Source organism: Phaethon aethereus (assembly GCF_964289735.1).
Source record: "Phaethon aethereus genome assembly, chromosome: 2".
Classification (NCBI taxonomy): Eukaryota; Metazoa; Chordata; class Aves; order Phaethontiformes; family Phaethontidae; genus Phaethon; species Phaethon aethereus.
In genome coordinates this window covers 20,720,469-20,736,599 of record NC_138582.1, presented here as the reverse complement: position 1 = coordinate 20,736,599, position 16,131 = coordinate 20,720,469, and the positions used below count along the sequence as shown (strand labels likewise).

The window sequence follows — 16,131 nt, the reverse complement described above, 5'->3', positions numbered from 1 at the left end:
TACCATCAGAACATGTTAATTATGTCTAATCCTTTTACCCTCATTATTTGACTGCATTAGGTGACATGCTGCTTACAGGTAAACATCAGTTTATATTTGTGACTAGAAATAGTTGTAGCTTTTCATAAACTCATGTCTTCAGGTTCCGGTGATTTATGTTACTTGGGAATGCTGCGGTTAAGAAATAAAGCAGCGATGGAGAAAATCTGTTTCCAGACTCTTTTGGAGGACTGACTTGCATGCGATTGAAGGAGTTACATTAGAAACAAAAAAAGAGGGTGGCTTATGTAGACTGTTCCTGTTTGCCATTGCAAATTAAGTTGTCAGATGCACTGATTGATTTAATATATAAAACAGATGATTTCAGTTCTCAAGCAGTTTAGTTTTGATCAGTCTCTTGATTATTTTTTCTTTAAATTTTGGAAATAACTACTGAATTTTTAATCCAAAAGCTACATTTTAACGTAGATAGTCTGTTACCTGCAAAAAACCTTCTGTCGTCGTAAGCTGTAATTGCATGATACGCCCCTTTGGCTGTGGATTCTGTTATCCCCACTTCCCCTTCTTTCATGTTTCGGGCTCAGGGCGCAGGTCAGTAGGCTGCGTGTACTATCAGCCTTGGGTAGTGAGTTTATAACACAGCCCTGGTGTTCCCACCATAGCAAGGCTGCTGACCTGCTTTACGAAATGCTTTGAAACCTCTTCATAAAATGTGATTGAGAGCAATGGGGTTGTTTGTTTGGGGTTTGGGTTTTTTTTTAATATTTACTAATAGTAGCAGTATGATAAGCATGTGGGATTATGCTTTTTATATTAAAAAATAACTTTAATTACATTGTTATCTTTATTTTAAAAACTCAAAACCAAAATAAACTGTGTGTATTATTGTTGCAGTGATAAATGTGGTCAGCCGTTAAAATTTCCAGAGTCAGTTATGGCTTTTAGCCAAATGTCTCCCAGTAAAAGTAGAATGATGAATGTAATTTCATAGGTTGCAGTTTGACAAAGCAGCAGTGGAAAACAAAATGACTGGGTAAACCCACCACGCTGCCTATGTCCTCATTTGTCTCTTCTGATGAATTTTCTTTCTGCCTGTGTCTTGCATTTAAGCAGAAGAGTGAAATATTTTTTCCTGACTTGAGTAATTTTCACTGAATTTTCATTGATTATATGTTAGTGCAGGAGGTGAAGGATATGAACTCAAAGGAAAGAATAAATCTACAGTTAGTCTTAACAGCCTTTCTAGCTATGCTGTTTTGGTAGGTTTGAGCTAGGTTACTTAGATGGTACATTCTCCTCTTCTTCCAGAAGCAATAAATTTGTTTAAATGATGATCAAAGGATAAGAAATTATTTATGAGAATAATTATGTTTAAAATACTGTAAAAATACAAGAACTCTTTTGGGGTATATGTAACTGTGATCTTAGGAAGGTACATCATGAAGAAACTAATTTCAGAGCTATCTTAAATTCAGTGGTTAAATCGTTTAAGGTTGTGTTGAAGAATTGTCTGTTCCTGTGCTGTCAAGGCCCCCGTAAGGTGATACCCAACTGTATAACCTCTTTACAAGATGTGAAATGGGATGAGAGCTGTGAGGGGAATAAGCAGTGGGACTTTGTTACTGGAAATGTGTGCTGTTGCGTTTTTTTTTTTCCCATTAATATTATCTCATGGAGAAATGGCATGTAAGTGTGTGTGTACATGCAGACACATCACACACACCAGACCATCTGTCTTCTCGTGTCTGACCTTGGCAGTTGTGATGGCCCAGGAGAACAGGGGTTATAGGCAAGGCAGGAGGCTGATGGCGTTCGTTCTTTGAGGCATGTTGCACTGGAATTTGGTTTTACTTTCATTCTGTTAGATTCCTGATCTTATGACTTTCAGGCTGGCTGAGGTGTAGCGGTGTTTGCTCCAAACTCTGTCAGACTGCTAGGAAGATGTCTGTTGTTTTGTATTACACATCAAGTGTATCTTGATTCACAACTCCTAGAGGTCTGCAAACTTTTAGAGAACTGTAACCAACATAGTTCAGAAACTGGAGTATTGACGTGCAGAATAACCAACAGTTAAAATTCTGTGTATCTTTTCTCCTGGTTATCTGTAACAACTTCTGCAGAGTTCAAAATTTAAATATAGTACAATTCTTACAACTCATTTTTATATTGTATGTTGAAATATATTTTCCACTCGTGTATCGAAGTACTGCTCAGTTTTGCCATTGAAATAGCTATTTTGTATTCCCCTTACATTGAATGGCCTACTTTGTGCTCCAAGAATGATGTGAAACTTGTTTATGAAATTGGTGTGTATTCAACATTAATTAAAGATGGTATTTGGCACTCCAGCAAGAATCTTTAAAAATGGCTGAAAGCCATATCTATACAGTGGCAACCAAGATGCATCTGTGGGATTCTCTAAGATTCAGTCACCATCTCCTCTATAGTCATGAATCTTGTGAATGACAAGGTGGGGGTCTTTGGAATGGCTGAAGATTAGCATTCCCTGCTGTTTTGTAATTATTAGAATCTGGACAGTCATTTATTTGAGTGAAATAATGCATACAGTTTGTGCCTGCAAAGAAAAGCATACATAATGTGATTGTAAGAAGAGGTTTTCAATCTCTCAGTGGGAAGTCATAGGGTATATTTATAAACTTCAACCTAGCAGTTGCTCTGCAGTGGAATTCCACTGGTATTGAGATAATAATTTGCACAGTCAAATTGCTTTCTTTACAAAAACCCAGGGAATTATGAGACCCTAATCCTTTATTAATGTCAACCCATAGGCAGCAAGAAAGCGTAAGATTGCCATTCGAAAAGCCCAGGGGAAAAATCTTGAGGCCATCCGAGAGCTGAATGAGTATCTGGAACAGTGAGTGTCTTACAAGAATACAGATTGTGGTTTGCTATTCTGATAAATCTTTTTAATTAAAATGGAATTTGCATTTGATTTACGCTTTTGCTTCCATGCAGGTCATTTACAGAATCCCTTGCACATTCTTTTTTCCCTTTTTTCCTCTCTTGTCTTCTTTACACAGATTTGTTGGAGACCAAGAAGCTTGGCATGAACTTGCAGAACTTTACATCAATGAACATGAGTAAGTTGTTTGCTAAGTCCACATAAAAACTGTTAAATCAAAACCTATTCTGTGTAAGTCAAAGACCTCAGTGATTTTTTTTGAAGGACTAGTGTTAGAAAGTATGCTGTCTCATTTCCAATATAACAAGCATCAACAGGAAATAATTACCAACCTTATTTGACTGCCAGATGCTTTAAGAAGGGATTGACTTTAAAAGAGAAACCTTTCACTTAATTATCTGTATGTTTCAGTTATTTTTTTAAATCCGATATTTTAAAAGAGGTGGTTTGTGTGTAGCAGGGAACAGCACTTCCCATAATATTTCATTCAGGTGATGTTTTTACTAGTTACAGATTTTAATTTCTTTACTTCTAAAATCAATTGGTCACAGAAACTGATATTCTGATTTTCTTTTAGCCTACCTCTGCAAGAACTTTTAGTAAACTTTAGAAAAAAAAAAAAAAAGAAAAAAAACCCGAACAACCAAACATGGATCCAGAGTCAGAGGCATCTGGTCACCTGGGTATAAAACCAATGCAATCAAGAATGCTGAATGTTGTAGTAATTTGCTTATTGGATATTTAACGTTTTCGTTAGCTTTTTTTTATTGCTGTAGTGACAAGAGGAAATCCCAGTGTGAGAGGATTAGCTCAAAGCCATAGTGCAGGTTTTCTAATATCCCAGTATTAATTCTAACCTCCACCCAAAGGCGTATCTTTCTCCCCTCGCCGCCTTTAGTCCTTCAGCCCAGCCTGAATTCTATCACACTGTTTCCTTCCTTCCTTTCCAAAGAGTAGTAAAAGAATAAAATTCTCAAGGAAGAAATAGCCATTCTCACTGTGATGAAAAGGTTCCCCCATCACCTCGTCTTCCACCCCATTCTCAAATAAAATAATTATTAAATTCTTTATAATGCTGACTTAAGGAATAATTTAGAATTTTGATATCCAGATTTCCATTTGTTTGGGGAAATTCACCAGCTACTTTTCCAAGAAAATAGCTTGCCTTTTCCCCCCCCCCCCCCCCCCCCCAAATGGTTAGAAAGATATTTAAGCTTGTCAAATCTGTCGGTACAAAAGTGAATGATAGAGTGGTGCAAACATACGTATTCCATTACTGGGTTTTTCTGTGGGTTTTTTTGCTGTAATCTTTATTACAAAATTGTGTAATAAAACCTGAGAAAGAAATTACGTTTGCTTCTATTTGTCTTGGTCTGTATGTCCAACAAAAAATAACATGTAGAACTTTCTGCAGTTCATTGAAAAAATTGACTGCTCACTGTACATTTATGAGCATCATTATAATTATTTGGATGATTAAATGGGAAAAAATTGGAATCTTAGCTGAAAAGCAACTAAAATTTAATTTAAAAAACAAAACAACAAAACAGTTCATCAGCTTATTTGTTTTATTAGTGTCACAGGTTTAATCTCGCTTGTGAAATCACCATGCTTTTACCATTGTTCATAAACACACTTAGATGTACAAGGTTTCAAGGTTTATATAGTCCTCAATTCTACACTGTGTTCTGAGGACTGTGGCTTCTGCTTTTGGAGAATGAGGTGTCTGTCCTTTCATCTCCAAATTAATATTTGAAATACATACACGACCATCATAATGTGCAGAGGAGAAAACCACAGTATATTCGTTTTAAGAAATAAGATCTTACAGATTATGTGGCTTAATATTGTTTCATGATTGCTAAATTGCTTTTGCTCTGATATTAAATATCTACCCACACTGTCATTATAAACCTTGCGTCTCTGAATTTTGGAATCCTGTCATGTAAACTCTGTGCAGCAGTGCTATCACATATCTGTAGAAGATAGAAATTCTGCAGGAAATTCTATTAGTTGAAAGATATGAAGCTAAGGTTTTTATAATTAAATAAACCTACATTTTGAGCTTGACTTCTTAATTCTTTTTGAAAGCTTTCATTTAAAGAACAAGTACTAACCCTTTCTTTTGCAATGGTAAGTTGTTGCCCATTTGGACTAGTATGATGCTCTTTTCCTATATAGATTTGAACTGTTTGATTTTTAGAATTGTTCTTGGTATGTTTTTTTGGTCTCACTTCTGTGGTTCACTGTGAGCAGCTTTGCATGAGGAAAAAATACCTAGGCTGTTAAATTTTTGTATATTTTTCACTGTCTATGACGTAAAAATAGTAACTTGAGGTTTCAAACATGTAAAACCAAAACATTTTCCTTAATTGTGAATCACATGAAGTTATAAGGGAAAAGATTGTGCTGTAAAGAAACTGAAGCAAAGAACTTTATGCTCTGTTCATTTTGTCACTGCTTTTTATATTCCTCAGCTATGCAAAGGCAGCCTTCTGCTTAGAGGAGCTTATGATGACTAATCCACACAACCACTTATACTGTCAGCAATATGCTGAAGTAAGTATTTGCAGAAAAACCAATTATGTTTGAATACATACTCTGTTTTTATGTTACTGAAGTGGTGAAAATAGAATAAAAATGGTTACTTTAATTTTTCCCCAGGAGATTTAAGAGAGCACACAGAGAATATTAACATCTCCTAGAACTTAACATAAGAAAACTGCGTTTTCTTACTCAGTGTGACTAAGCTAAATGTAAGAGTAAGGGTGGGAATTACTGAAGGTAAAAATTCATTTTAAATGAGCTATTCTTGTTGAAGTGTTTATGCACTTCTCAAATTAAGTTGCATGAGAAGTTAAACTTTTCCACAACAATGCTGCATAGGAGGTTATGGTACATTGCCTGTTATAGTGGATCCGGCTCTTGGAATCCACATAGGAAATTCTGTCTGAAAGAGCACTGGGGGACAGAGGGCCCTTAGAAGTTTTAGCTGATGGTTTTTAGCCATTTGCACTTTTTTCAGATGTATATTATTTTTTTCGTAAATTCCACTGTTAACTGCTTAGAATTGATTTAATTTGTTTTGTTAAAGTGGATAAAATTGCGTTAGCATTAAAACTTGAATGTCTAAATAGCTTTCTGGTAGGAAGACTGTGAAGCATGTCTTCTAGTATTTATCCCTCTTTTTGTTGATCAAATAACAGTCAAAATGAATAGAAAACAATGGAGTAAATCTTCTGAACTTTGTGTGCTATTTTGCAGTTGAATAGATAATGAAAAGCATTGTGTTGTCTTGTGTGCTGGTCTAATGCTGTGCTGAAGGAATATAGAGGTAGTACAGATTTATAGCGGTCAGAATTGAGGTTTAGGGTTAAAGGTTGTGTTGCTTTTCATAAGAGACTATCCCAAGGTTGTAAGTATGTATAGGTGCAAAAATCACTTTCTATTCTTGTAGCAACAAATTAATTAAATTAATGCTGCCTTTTTTCCCCCCTATCATTAAATACTTTAAAACATATATTGAAAAGAGCTCGGATTTCTCCCAAGCCAGTATTTGGCCTTTGGTAGGACTCATCTGGTTTGAAATACCATGTGAAAGAAACCTGAAGTGAAGTTTCAGAATATCTTTGAATAGTGAATGCCTGAGGTATGGATGACATGTGCAAGTTTCAGGAGCGTGTAATTTTTACAGGTTAAATATACTCAAGGGGGACTTGAAAACCTTGAGCTATCAAGAAAATATTTTGCACAAGCACTGAAGCTTAACAACAGAAATATGAGAGCTTTGTTTGGACTTTACATGGTAAGCCTGATTATGTATTTTCTATGTCATCATTTTGAATATGTATTTATGCATGTATATTATCCTTTATCATTTGCTGGTTGTATTTTGGTTTATCTTAATAGTTCAGATTATTAACACTGTTTTGAAATACTGAGTATGGACAGTTTTATGCCAGTAAGTACTCCTTACTTTTGAAGTGCTCTTAACCTTTAAGTCTTGCCCATGTTTTCCAAAGAATTGTAATTACTGGCACATGAAAGTAACTTCTTGAAAAAAGATTTGAAGTCATACTCCTCTCTGCAGGATGGTACCTGCTGAAGAGTACCAGCACAGTATGATGGCTACTTTTTTTCCCATTCTCTTTCCTATTCCCATTCCCTTTCCTCAGCAGCCTGTTTTTTTGTTGTTTATTTCTCACACTATTTCTAAAGACAACTTTCTACTTTCAATTTCAAAATGAGCCTTTAGATTGCACACAACATTGTTGCCTTAAGTGTGAGCGTGACAGTAACTATGGGTAGCATATACTGGCACATTGTTCAGTTTCTCCAAAGATACTGAGGCCTCTTGTTGAAGATCTTCCTTTAGATGTTAGATCTTTTAAAAGATCTTTTTAGGGACAAAACCAGAAAGGTTCAATTTTTTAATTTATTTTCTTTTAATTCTAGGCCACCCTTTTGTCTGTTGGGAGGGGGGCAGTTTACAGAGACACGTTAGGCAGATAACTTTGAGGCGTCTGATAACTACCAGGCTATAGGAGTGTCCTTTCAAGGACTTGTTAGGCATCATCTTTAAGACTCAAAGAGAGTTGGAACTAATCTTCTTAGATCATCTGCAGAGATTTCTTGGGTTGGTATTGTGTGTTCAAGAAGGAGAAAAGACTGGCTCTGTGCTGTTCCATAGGTCGTTTAGCTTTTTAGGAGTAAGTTTTGTAGCAAATCTGTTTATTGGCCTAAACTGATTTTTAAGATGTGTGTACATGCAGGCTGCTGCATTGATTCTAGAACAGGGCTGGGGTTTATTATGGCCAATCTTGGCTTGTCCTCTGTCAGATCTTGCATCCTGCCTGTTATTTTCAGCCTGTAAAGTAGGCTGGCTTCTGTAACATTTCACTAGGTGGTTTTTGAAAGCACAGCTTGCCATCGCTGCTTCTGTATCTACCCTTTGGCTCCTGATTTCTTTGTAATGCTGTTTCCAGGTTTTAGGATCTGTTTTTGCTGTGGCTGCTGCTTTTGTACTTGAGAGACATGCCCAGCATTTGTAGTCCCCAAAGAATGTCCATAACACTGGTAAATTCTTCATAAAAGCTTTCAGCCATATCTGCTGAGGAAACTGGTCAGTACTTCACTGAATTCAGGAAACCAGAGAAAATGATGCCTCGTCTTAGGACTGTGACCCTGTACTAGATCACAAATTCAAATTCATGCGGGCATGACTTCAGAGAATGGGTTCCTGAGTTTGTGGAGGCCTTTGAGAATCCCACTCCTCTCCCATTTCTGGTGTAGTTTCAGGGGAATAGCCGTAAGAGAATGATTTTTTAGTTTGAAATGTAGTATTCATGTAGACGTTTGCTTCCATGCTCCTTTTTAAAATCTTCTCTGGAGGTTCTTCATTGATCTGTGAACCACAGGCTTCTGTGGTTCTTTGTATTCAAGTACTTTTGCACTCAGAAAGGTGTTCTGGGAGAGAGTAGCAATGATTCCTTGTGAAGTGGATTTATTTATATAAGTGGAAAAGTCACTAAAATGAGTTTGGTTCTTAAGTATGCTTTTTTATTTTTCAGGTGAAGATGAGCATAATTTATATAGAGAGTCTTAGCTGCTTTTAAAATGTGTTTTCTGATGCCACAGAGAAAAATGTCATGTTTTTAATGGCAGTTTGGACACACAAGTTATGTATTTTATATTGTCTCTGGTAACAAATTGAATGGGGAAAACATATTAATAACTCTCACTGTAGGAAAACCAAATTGGATTAACTGATTATGTCCAGATTTGGTTCTTAACTCGGTACAGAACTGAACTGGAGACTAGTTTAGCTTTAATTAGAACAAACAATTCATAGAAACATAGAATACCAGCTTGGAAGGGACCTGAAGGATCATCTGATCCAACCTTTCTTGGCAAAAGCGTGGTCTAGACAAGATGGCCCAGCACCCTGTACAGCTGAATCTTAAGTGCCCAGTGTTGGGGAATCCACTGCTGCTGTGGGGAGATTATTCCCCTGATTGTTCTAATTGTGAAAAATTTTCCTCTTGTGTCCAGTCAGAATCTCCCCAGGAGTAACTTGTGCCCATCAGCCCTCATCTTTTCCATGTGACTCCTTGTAAAAAGGGAGTCTCCATGTTCTTTGTAGCCACCCTTTAAATACTGTAAGGTGGTGCTAAGGTCTCCCCTAAGCCTTCTTTTCTCAAGGCTGAACAAACCCCATTCTCTCAGCCTTTCCTCATACAGCAGGCTTCCTCGTCCTCTGATCATCTTTGTGGCCCTTCTCTGGACCCTCTCCAGCCTGTCCACATCTTTTTTGCATAGCGGGGACCAAAACTGAACACAGTGTTCCAGGTGTGGCCTGACAAGCACTGAGTAGAGTGGGATAATGACTTCAGTTGTTTAAAAAGTTTAGCTAATTCTTAATTGGTTATGGTTTACTAGTAACTGTTTTTATTTTTTCTCTTTTTCCTCTATCACTGTGAGTGGGGCTCTGAATGCAAAGGTGTTGAATGCTCTCAGTTTATTTCATGCACATATATTTTATACTTACACTGGTTTTATTTTTATATTCCTAGTCTGCCAGCCATATTGCTTCCAATCCAAAAGCAAGTGCAAAAATGAAAAAAGATAATATGAAATATGCCAGCTGGGCAGCGAACCAAATAAATAGAGCATACCAGGTTAGTACATCATTGTTTTATGATGCTTTTAACATGCTCTGTAGTTCTTTTCTGCACATCAGCTGCTGTTCAAGAGGTTAGGTACGATGTGTAAATCAGCATAATTTGCTTGGATTTTTTGCATGATACATCTGTTTGATTTGCTGGAAGCCTTAATTTAGTATAAGGTTGATATTTTACAGTTAGTAATTACTGTTATTTACTTACTAGCTTTAAACAGATTTTTTTCTGCTAACATTAGTTGAATGTACACTTGTATAATGTTGACCTCCAAGGCTCAGTTCTACAGCTAAGTATTTTAATAAAACTTGGGATGTCTTAATTCTTAAAGTGACTTGGTCGTCTCTTTCTATTTTACTAGAAAAAAAATGAAAACTCCTAGAATTTTATCTTCCTTCAATTTATCCTGACCTTTCAAAATCATATTTACTGGTGTTCCTAATAATTACCTTAGTAATTGTGACTGAAGTTGGTTTTGCGTAGTTTATAGAAAAATGCCCGCGGAATTGTGAAAATGTAGACTTTGTAGGCCACAATCAAAGCTTACTGATGTCATTAGGAGTCTTTTCAGCTGTTTGAACAGTTATGCATAGCCAACTATGTTTGCTTTTGTATTATAAGCCTCTATATCTTTTCTGTAACTATGAATGAAAACAGGTTTTAGCTCACAGGTTCTGCTGTCCACATATTCCAAACATAGTATGTCTGTTTGACTTCCTTACAGCTATTCTTCATGAGCTGCCAAACAAAGTTTATGTATAAGTAGTCCTGAACATCAACATCATACTGTCCAGTTCTCTCCATAACTTTTTCTGAGCAAAAATGTTGGTATTAAATGCAAAGACTTTGTATGCATGTAATGCTCCTTTCTCTCTCTAATATTTCAGAACCTAATATTTAATTTTTCTCTTGCTGCTACTGTTTCACAGTTAGTACTACCAAATGGCCTTTTGACCAGCTCCATCTATTATGGAATTAAATTAGGATTTTCTTTTATGGCCAATGCAGTCTTCTTAATACACTGTATGTTAATTTATTGCCAAGAGTGCAGCTTCTTGTGGCTGATGTGTTTTTGATGTTTTACAACTTTGAAGTATTTTCCATTTCCTCTGATTGGCCCTGTAGCTTCTGACTACTTTACAGTGAAGAATATTGTATCCCTGAGCACATAATTAAGCATTTTATACTTGTGTGCCTAAAACTGGTTTCTCTGTTTTGCTGTTTAAATGACTCCCTGCTTTTCATTAATAAACCTGCTCATGACAGTAAGATGTGTATGAATTACAACTTTTTCTGATTTCCCAGAAATAAGCAGGATTTCTTTTGACTTCAGTATGTATGACATTCCTGTAAGCACAGTATTGATAGAAAACCAAAGTATTGCAGGATTTAAAAAAACCCTAAAAACATCCCCCCACCCCTTATACCCACCCCCCCAAAATAAAACAGCCTTGAAGAACAGAATACAGTGGATTCACCATTGACAGAACAAAACAGGTTTAAAAAGATTTGTGGATTTTGAGTTAACTATTATACCATGTTTTACATCTTAATAAAATGAACTGCTTACATTAGAGGGGTTTTGAACACGTGTTTTAGGTGTATATTATTACTGAAGTTTCCAGTTCAAAGGAATGGGTTACCTAGCACTTCTGGGACACGGCTCCTTCCACAGTGCATCAGGATGGAAATGTAAAACCAGTGTTGGTTGTGGAATGGTGGCATACCAAGATTAAGGCCTGGAAACAGACGTCTCCTGGTTCTAAATATAATGAAAGCTTAATTATGACAGTTTGTAGTTACTTGACTCAGACAGATAATCTTGCCTTTTTTTTTTTTTCCTCTTTTTTCCTCTCCACATGGCTTTCTGTTAACATCACAATATCTCTAACAACATATGACTTGTATTGGGAGTGGTGGTAATGTTGGGGGAGTTTCTGGGGTTGTGTGGGGGTTTTGAGTTTTTTTGGTTTTGTTTTTTACTGGAAGGTACAATTCCACTGTTTCTGTGAAAGTCTTTTGGATCCTATGTTAAGCATTTTTGGTTGATACTTACCAGAACAGATCACGTTAACACAGCTAACATATATTTAAAACACATGTCATAACTTTTGTGACTTCATACTTCTGTGATACGTTGCATACTTCAGCTGCTCTTTTTAGCTGTTCGGGACATAAAATGACAAACACTGTATCTGACTGTAATCATAGGGGAATTTAGCTATACAGAAATTCTAAGTGCTCTAGCTAGGATTTGGCAAGTAAATGGCATGAACACCCCCTTCCCTCTTCACCAAAGTACCACAAGAAGCACTAGTGACTAGAGCTGGACTGGACTGCCCCAGCCCAACCCTACCGAGCTTGTTACATGCCTGCAGAAGGGTTCAGCCACTCCAGTGTATATGTCAGAGACATACAACATCCAACTGCTACAAGCAAGTGGTGTTTGATGATGTAGTAGGTGGCAGTTTCCCCTATGAGTCAGTATTGATTTGTTGTTCCCTTAGCACGTTGAACGGTTGGAAATTGTCATCTTTTGGACCTAAGGATGAAACCTTGGTCGCTTGTGCCAGTGGAAGCCCTTACAGCATTCCCCCATTAGGGGAGAGTTGTCTAGCCAAGTTTTAAGCTAGATGCTTATATTATCTCTATAAATCCTCTCCACTTTCCTTGCATTATCCAAAGTGCTTTGTAAAGTGTAATAAGAGCCTTAAGAGCTTGTTGAGTTTGGCATTGACTTGCTTTATTAGTTGGACCTTCTTATACTGTTAAATGCAATTTTTCCTGTAGGCATGTTCTAGAGAATAAGACACATTTAGAATTCTAACATGGGTGCCTAGGCAAATTATATGAACTTGTGACTTTAATATATGATGTTATTAATTCAAAAAGTTACTTTCAAGCAATTGTATTGCAGTGAGATCTTTCCCTGTTTTCAGTCTGGATTTGAACTTGAGTTACCAGCAGTTTGCTCTGTGATTTTGGAAAACTGCCTTTATTTTTTCAAATTCAGCACTTAGTTGCTTTTTTTTAATTTTATATGCAATTTACTTGAAAGAAGAGGACCAGTAAAAACACTTTGATTTATTCTGTCATTCAGGCAGTTTGCTTTGGCACTTGATTTTTGCTTTTCCTGTGCACTCCCGTATGAAATCAGAAGAACTTTTTACTTTATTGTCATTTAAAGAAAACAGTCTTTGGGTGTAGAAAGAAAACCTTACTTTCACCAATGTTGGTTAGCCTGTACAGCAGATTCTTCACAGGAAAATATGGTGATAAAGAACAATTTAATTAAATAATTTTCTGAAAACCACAGATATTTGATGCTCCATCTGGTTAATATACTTAATTTGATGTTAAATATGTAATCCTCCGTGCTGATTAGTACTTCTCATCTGTGCCTAATCTAGGGGAAACATAAACTTTCAAAGGAAGACAGAAAGGTTTTGTAGCTAGGGCTGTTGCATGGAGCTGGAATTCCTGGCTGCTAAAACATGCTCTGAAAAAAAAAAAAAGTAATTTATTCTCTAGGCTATTTAGGTTTAATTGACCAGGTGGAAAAAAAAAATTAATCTTTTATTTCAGATGTTAGAGAAGTACTCATTATTCAAAGAATTATTATAAGTTTATTATTATTATAAGCTTAGTTTTGCCTTATCACTGGGAAAGCGGATTATTCTCTCTGTGCAGACCCTGTGAAGAACGCCTATCTGTTCTGACTGAGGACATGAGTCACAGTTACTTTAACATCGAAACAAAATATGGCAACCTAGTGCTCTTCAATTAAGTAATTGGTTTAGCATGTCCTCTGGTAGAAGCATTTCAGCAGAGGCAGGCGAGTTTGATTAATGCTCACAAAAATCTTTAATGTGATCCTACTCGTAGTAATTTTCCAGATACATGCTTCTTGGGTACATTGCTAAATTCTTCTGTGTTAGCAATCCACATGTTATTTATGGTTGGAGAGGTGATTCTGTTACAAACCATTTGGGAAACAGAAAATTAAATCATGATTTTAAGAAATGGATTCCGGCTCAATCAGTCAAATTGCTGTGTAATGGCAGAATAGACAAAATAATTGTTCGTCAGGGCAAATTTGAAGTGATTACATTTCCAAGTATACTTCTGTTTGTTATGACGCAGAGTTTGGTTTTATTTGTTCAGCTTAAAGTACACGTCAGTATCATGAAGGCAACCACTCTTGAAATTAGCAAGTAACATTTTTTAAACTAAAGTCTTATGTTAGTTTTACTTTCAGTGTCCCTGAAGAGAAGTAAAATAAGTAAAATTCTTCTTATTTTGAAGCTTTCCTCTGCATGCTCTCTGTGTGTCTTGCCAAGTGTGCTTTTTGACCGCAGTATATTCAGACTTCTGCGCTTTTTATTGAAATCTCTGTGTGCTTTGAATTGAAACAATTTTTCGATTGAGGATTTTGAGTTCTGTTTTTTCATTTGCTTGTTTTTATGAAAGGATTTGGACTCGCCAAGTGTCTGCTTGGGACTATTCCTGTTTAGTGTGGACATAAATAAGATACTGTATTAAGTCAGATCTGAGCAAAAGTTACTTCTTTCACCTGGGAGAGTGTCAAGAATTTTTTTATTTTCCTCTGAAGTTGACCATTGCAGGTCACTATGGAAACTGCACAACCTGAAGAATGGATTTGTACATACTGCTAGAGTCAAAACATGGCACATCAGTTCCTCATTTGGAAATAAGAAATATGAAAATACGATCTTTTCAGTATGTCTCTTAACTATGAAGTGTTGTCACAATAACAGCATTTCGTTTTCCTAACTATTTTAATTCGAAATAGCATTTCATTTACTGTGCCAAAATGTTTTTTTTTTTTTTTAAGAACTCAGTACTGATCAGGAATCCCAATGTTAGATTGTAGCCTGGGGTCAAAAGCAGGTTAACGGGTCCTGCAGCTTGTTGCTGGTGTGATATTACCTGGGTTTGATGACTTAATCTTTCTTAGCAGGTCATGAAGAGATTGCTAAATTAAGTTAATTACAAGAGAGAAGGGACACGTTATAAATCAAGGACTAACTATGCGAGACACCAGTGGTATTTGAAATAAAAAACATTGAATTGAAAATTTATGGAGTGCTTAGATGTTAACATTTAGGTAGAGAATGGGCTATTTTACTAGCAGCAAGCTATAGTTACTGCTTCTGTAATTTCTTTACCACCCCTCCCAAGCCCAAATGCAAAACTTGTTAATGCAGGTGTATTAAAAATAGCTGCCAGTTTAATTTGACTGAAGACCAACCTAGTCAATAAATCCACAGTGTTGGATATGGCTGTGAGTGACGGGAATCATCAGTACAGTTGGAAAAACCCTTCTGAGGTCAGCATGGGGTGATCAACATCTCCTACCCTTCTACCCCTTGCCTTCCCAAACTTGGGTCCATGTGTCTTAGGGAATCTAAAGCCATAAGTAGTATTTATTAAGCTGTGTCTTTCTTTCTTTGTTACCAAGACAAACTTTATTTCAAATGCTCTCTAAAATCACTGTTGTAGCAGTAGGTTACAATCAAATAAAAGGTCAGTATTCACAGTTACTTTGAACCATAAAGTGTAATTCTATGATGACTGGATTATTATATAGTAGGTTTTAATAAGTAGAACTTTCTCTGTCTCGCTATAACAAAAATGGAAAATATATTAGCTTCAATAACAGGTCCAAGTCTTGCTACTGTTTAAATTTATGAATACAATCTAATTTGGATCACACAAAAAACTCAAGTCTGAAATAAAAATTATGTTAAATTTTTCAGAGCAAACAACAGGAAGATCTCTGTTCAAATAAATGTTAAATTTCATAGTGGAATATTTATTAGTGTGAGATATGCAAATTCGGAGCAAATGAGTGAAATCAAGGAGTTCTGTTGTATAGCTTGTATTCTAATAAAATGCTGAGTTTTAGTGAAACAACAAAGAGGCTGTGCTTTTAGGTTTGTAGTAATTAAAGTATTGGTACTTAATGTTTAGAACTGTTATTTGTACAGGATCTGTGCACAGAATTTCCATTATATGACAAATAACAGTCCTTTTTCATTGTTTTTTAGTTTGCAGGTCGCAGTCAGAAAGAAACAAAATACTCTTTGAAGGCAGTGGAAGACATGTTGGAGACCTTGCAAATCACTCAATCTTAGGTTGGCATAGAGATCCAATATTAAATTTTCCAATTCCGTGATCAGTCTGTAATGACTGATGGGTTATGTTACTCTAGTGCTGTTAAAGGTTAATTTTGTATTGATTAACGTGCTATCTAAAATAATGTTTTATGAAAAGTAAAATGCCTATTTATTGCTGCTATGAGAAATGTGATGAATACCAACTGAAATGAATACTTACCTGTGAAGACAACATAAAGAAATGACATATGCTGCTTATCAGTCTCTTTAGATTTTTTTGTATCTGCAGTACCTGCTTTTAAGCCATAATTTGTAGAAATAAACTTGTTAAATGATTGAAAAAAATGACAGTGATTTATTCAACTTGCAAATGGAAATTACAAATTTATAT

General features: G+C 36.0%; 1 protein-coding gene across 1 annotated transcript in view; it reads left to right on the top strand.

Moving 5' to 3' along the window:
- EMC2 (ER membrane protein complex subunit 2) overlaps positions 1–15,758 on the top strand; it is a gene marked incomplete at its 3' end in the record, with an annotated part of 42,977 nt that extends 27,219 nt beyond the window's left edge. The window contains exons 6-11 of the mRNA XM_082015192.1: positions 2,790–2,875; positions 3,042–3,101; positions 5,401–5,482; positions 6,618–6,728; positions 9,496–9,600; positions 15,672–15,758. Of these exons, the coding sequence (XP_081871318.1) occupies positions 2,790–2,875; positions 3,042–3,101; positions 5,401–5,482; positions 6,618–6,728; positions 9,496–9,600; positions 15,672–15,758 (531 nt within the window). The remainder of the gene's footprint in view (positions 1–2,789; positions 2,876–3,041; positions 3,102–5,400; positions 5,483–6,617; positions 6,729–9,495; positions 9,601–15,671) is intronic.
- Positions 15,759–16,131: the final 373 nt, after the last annotated feature.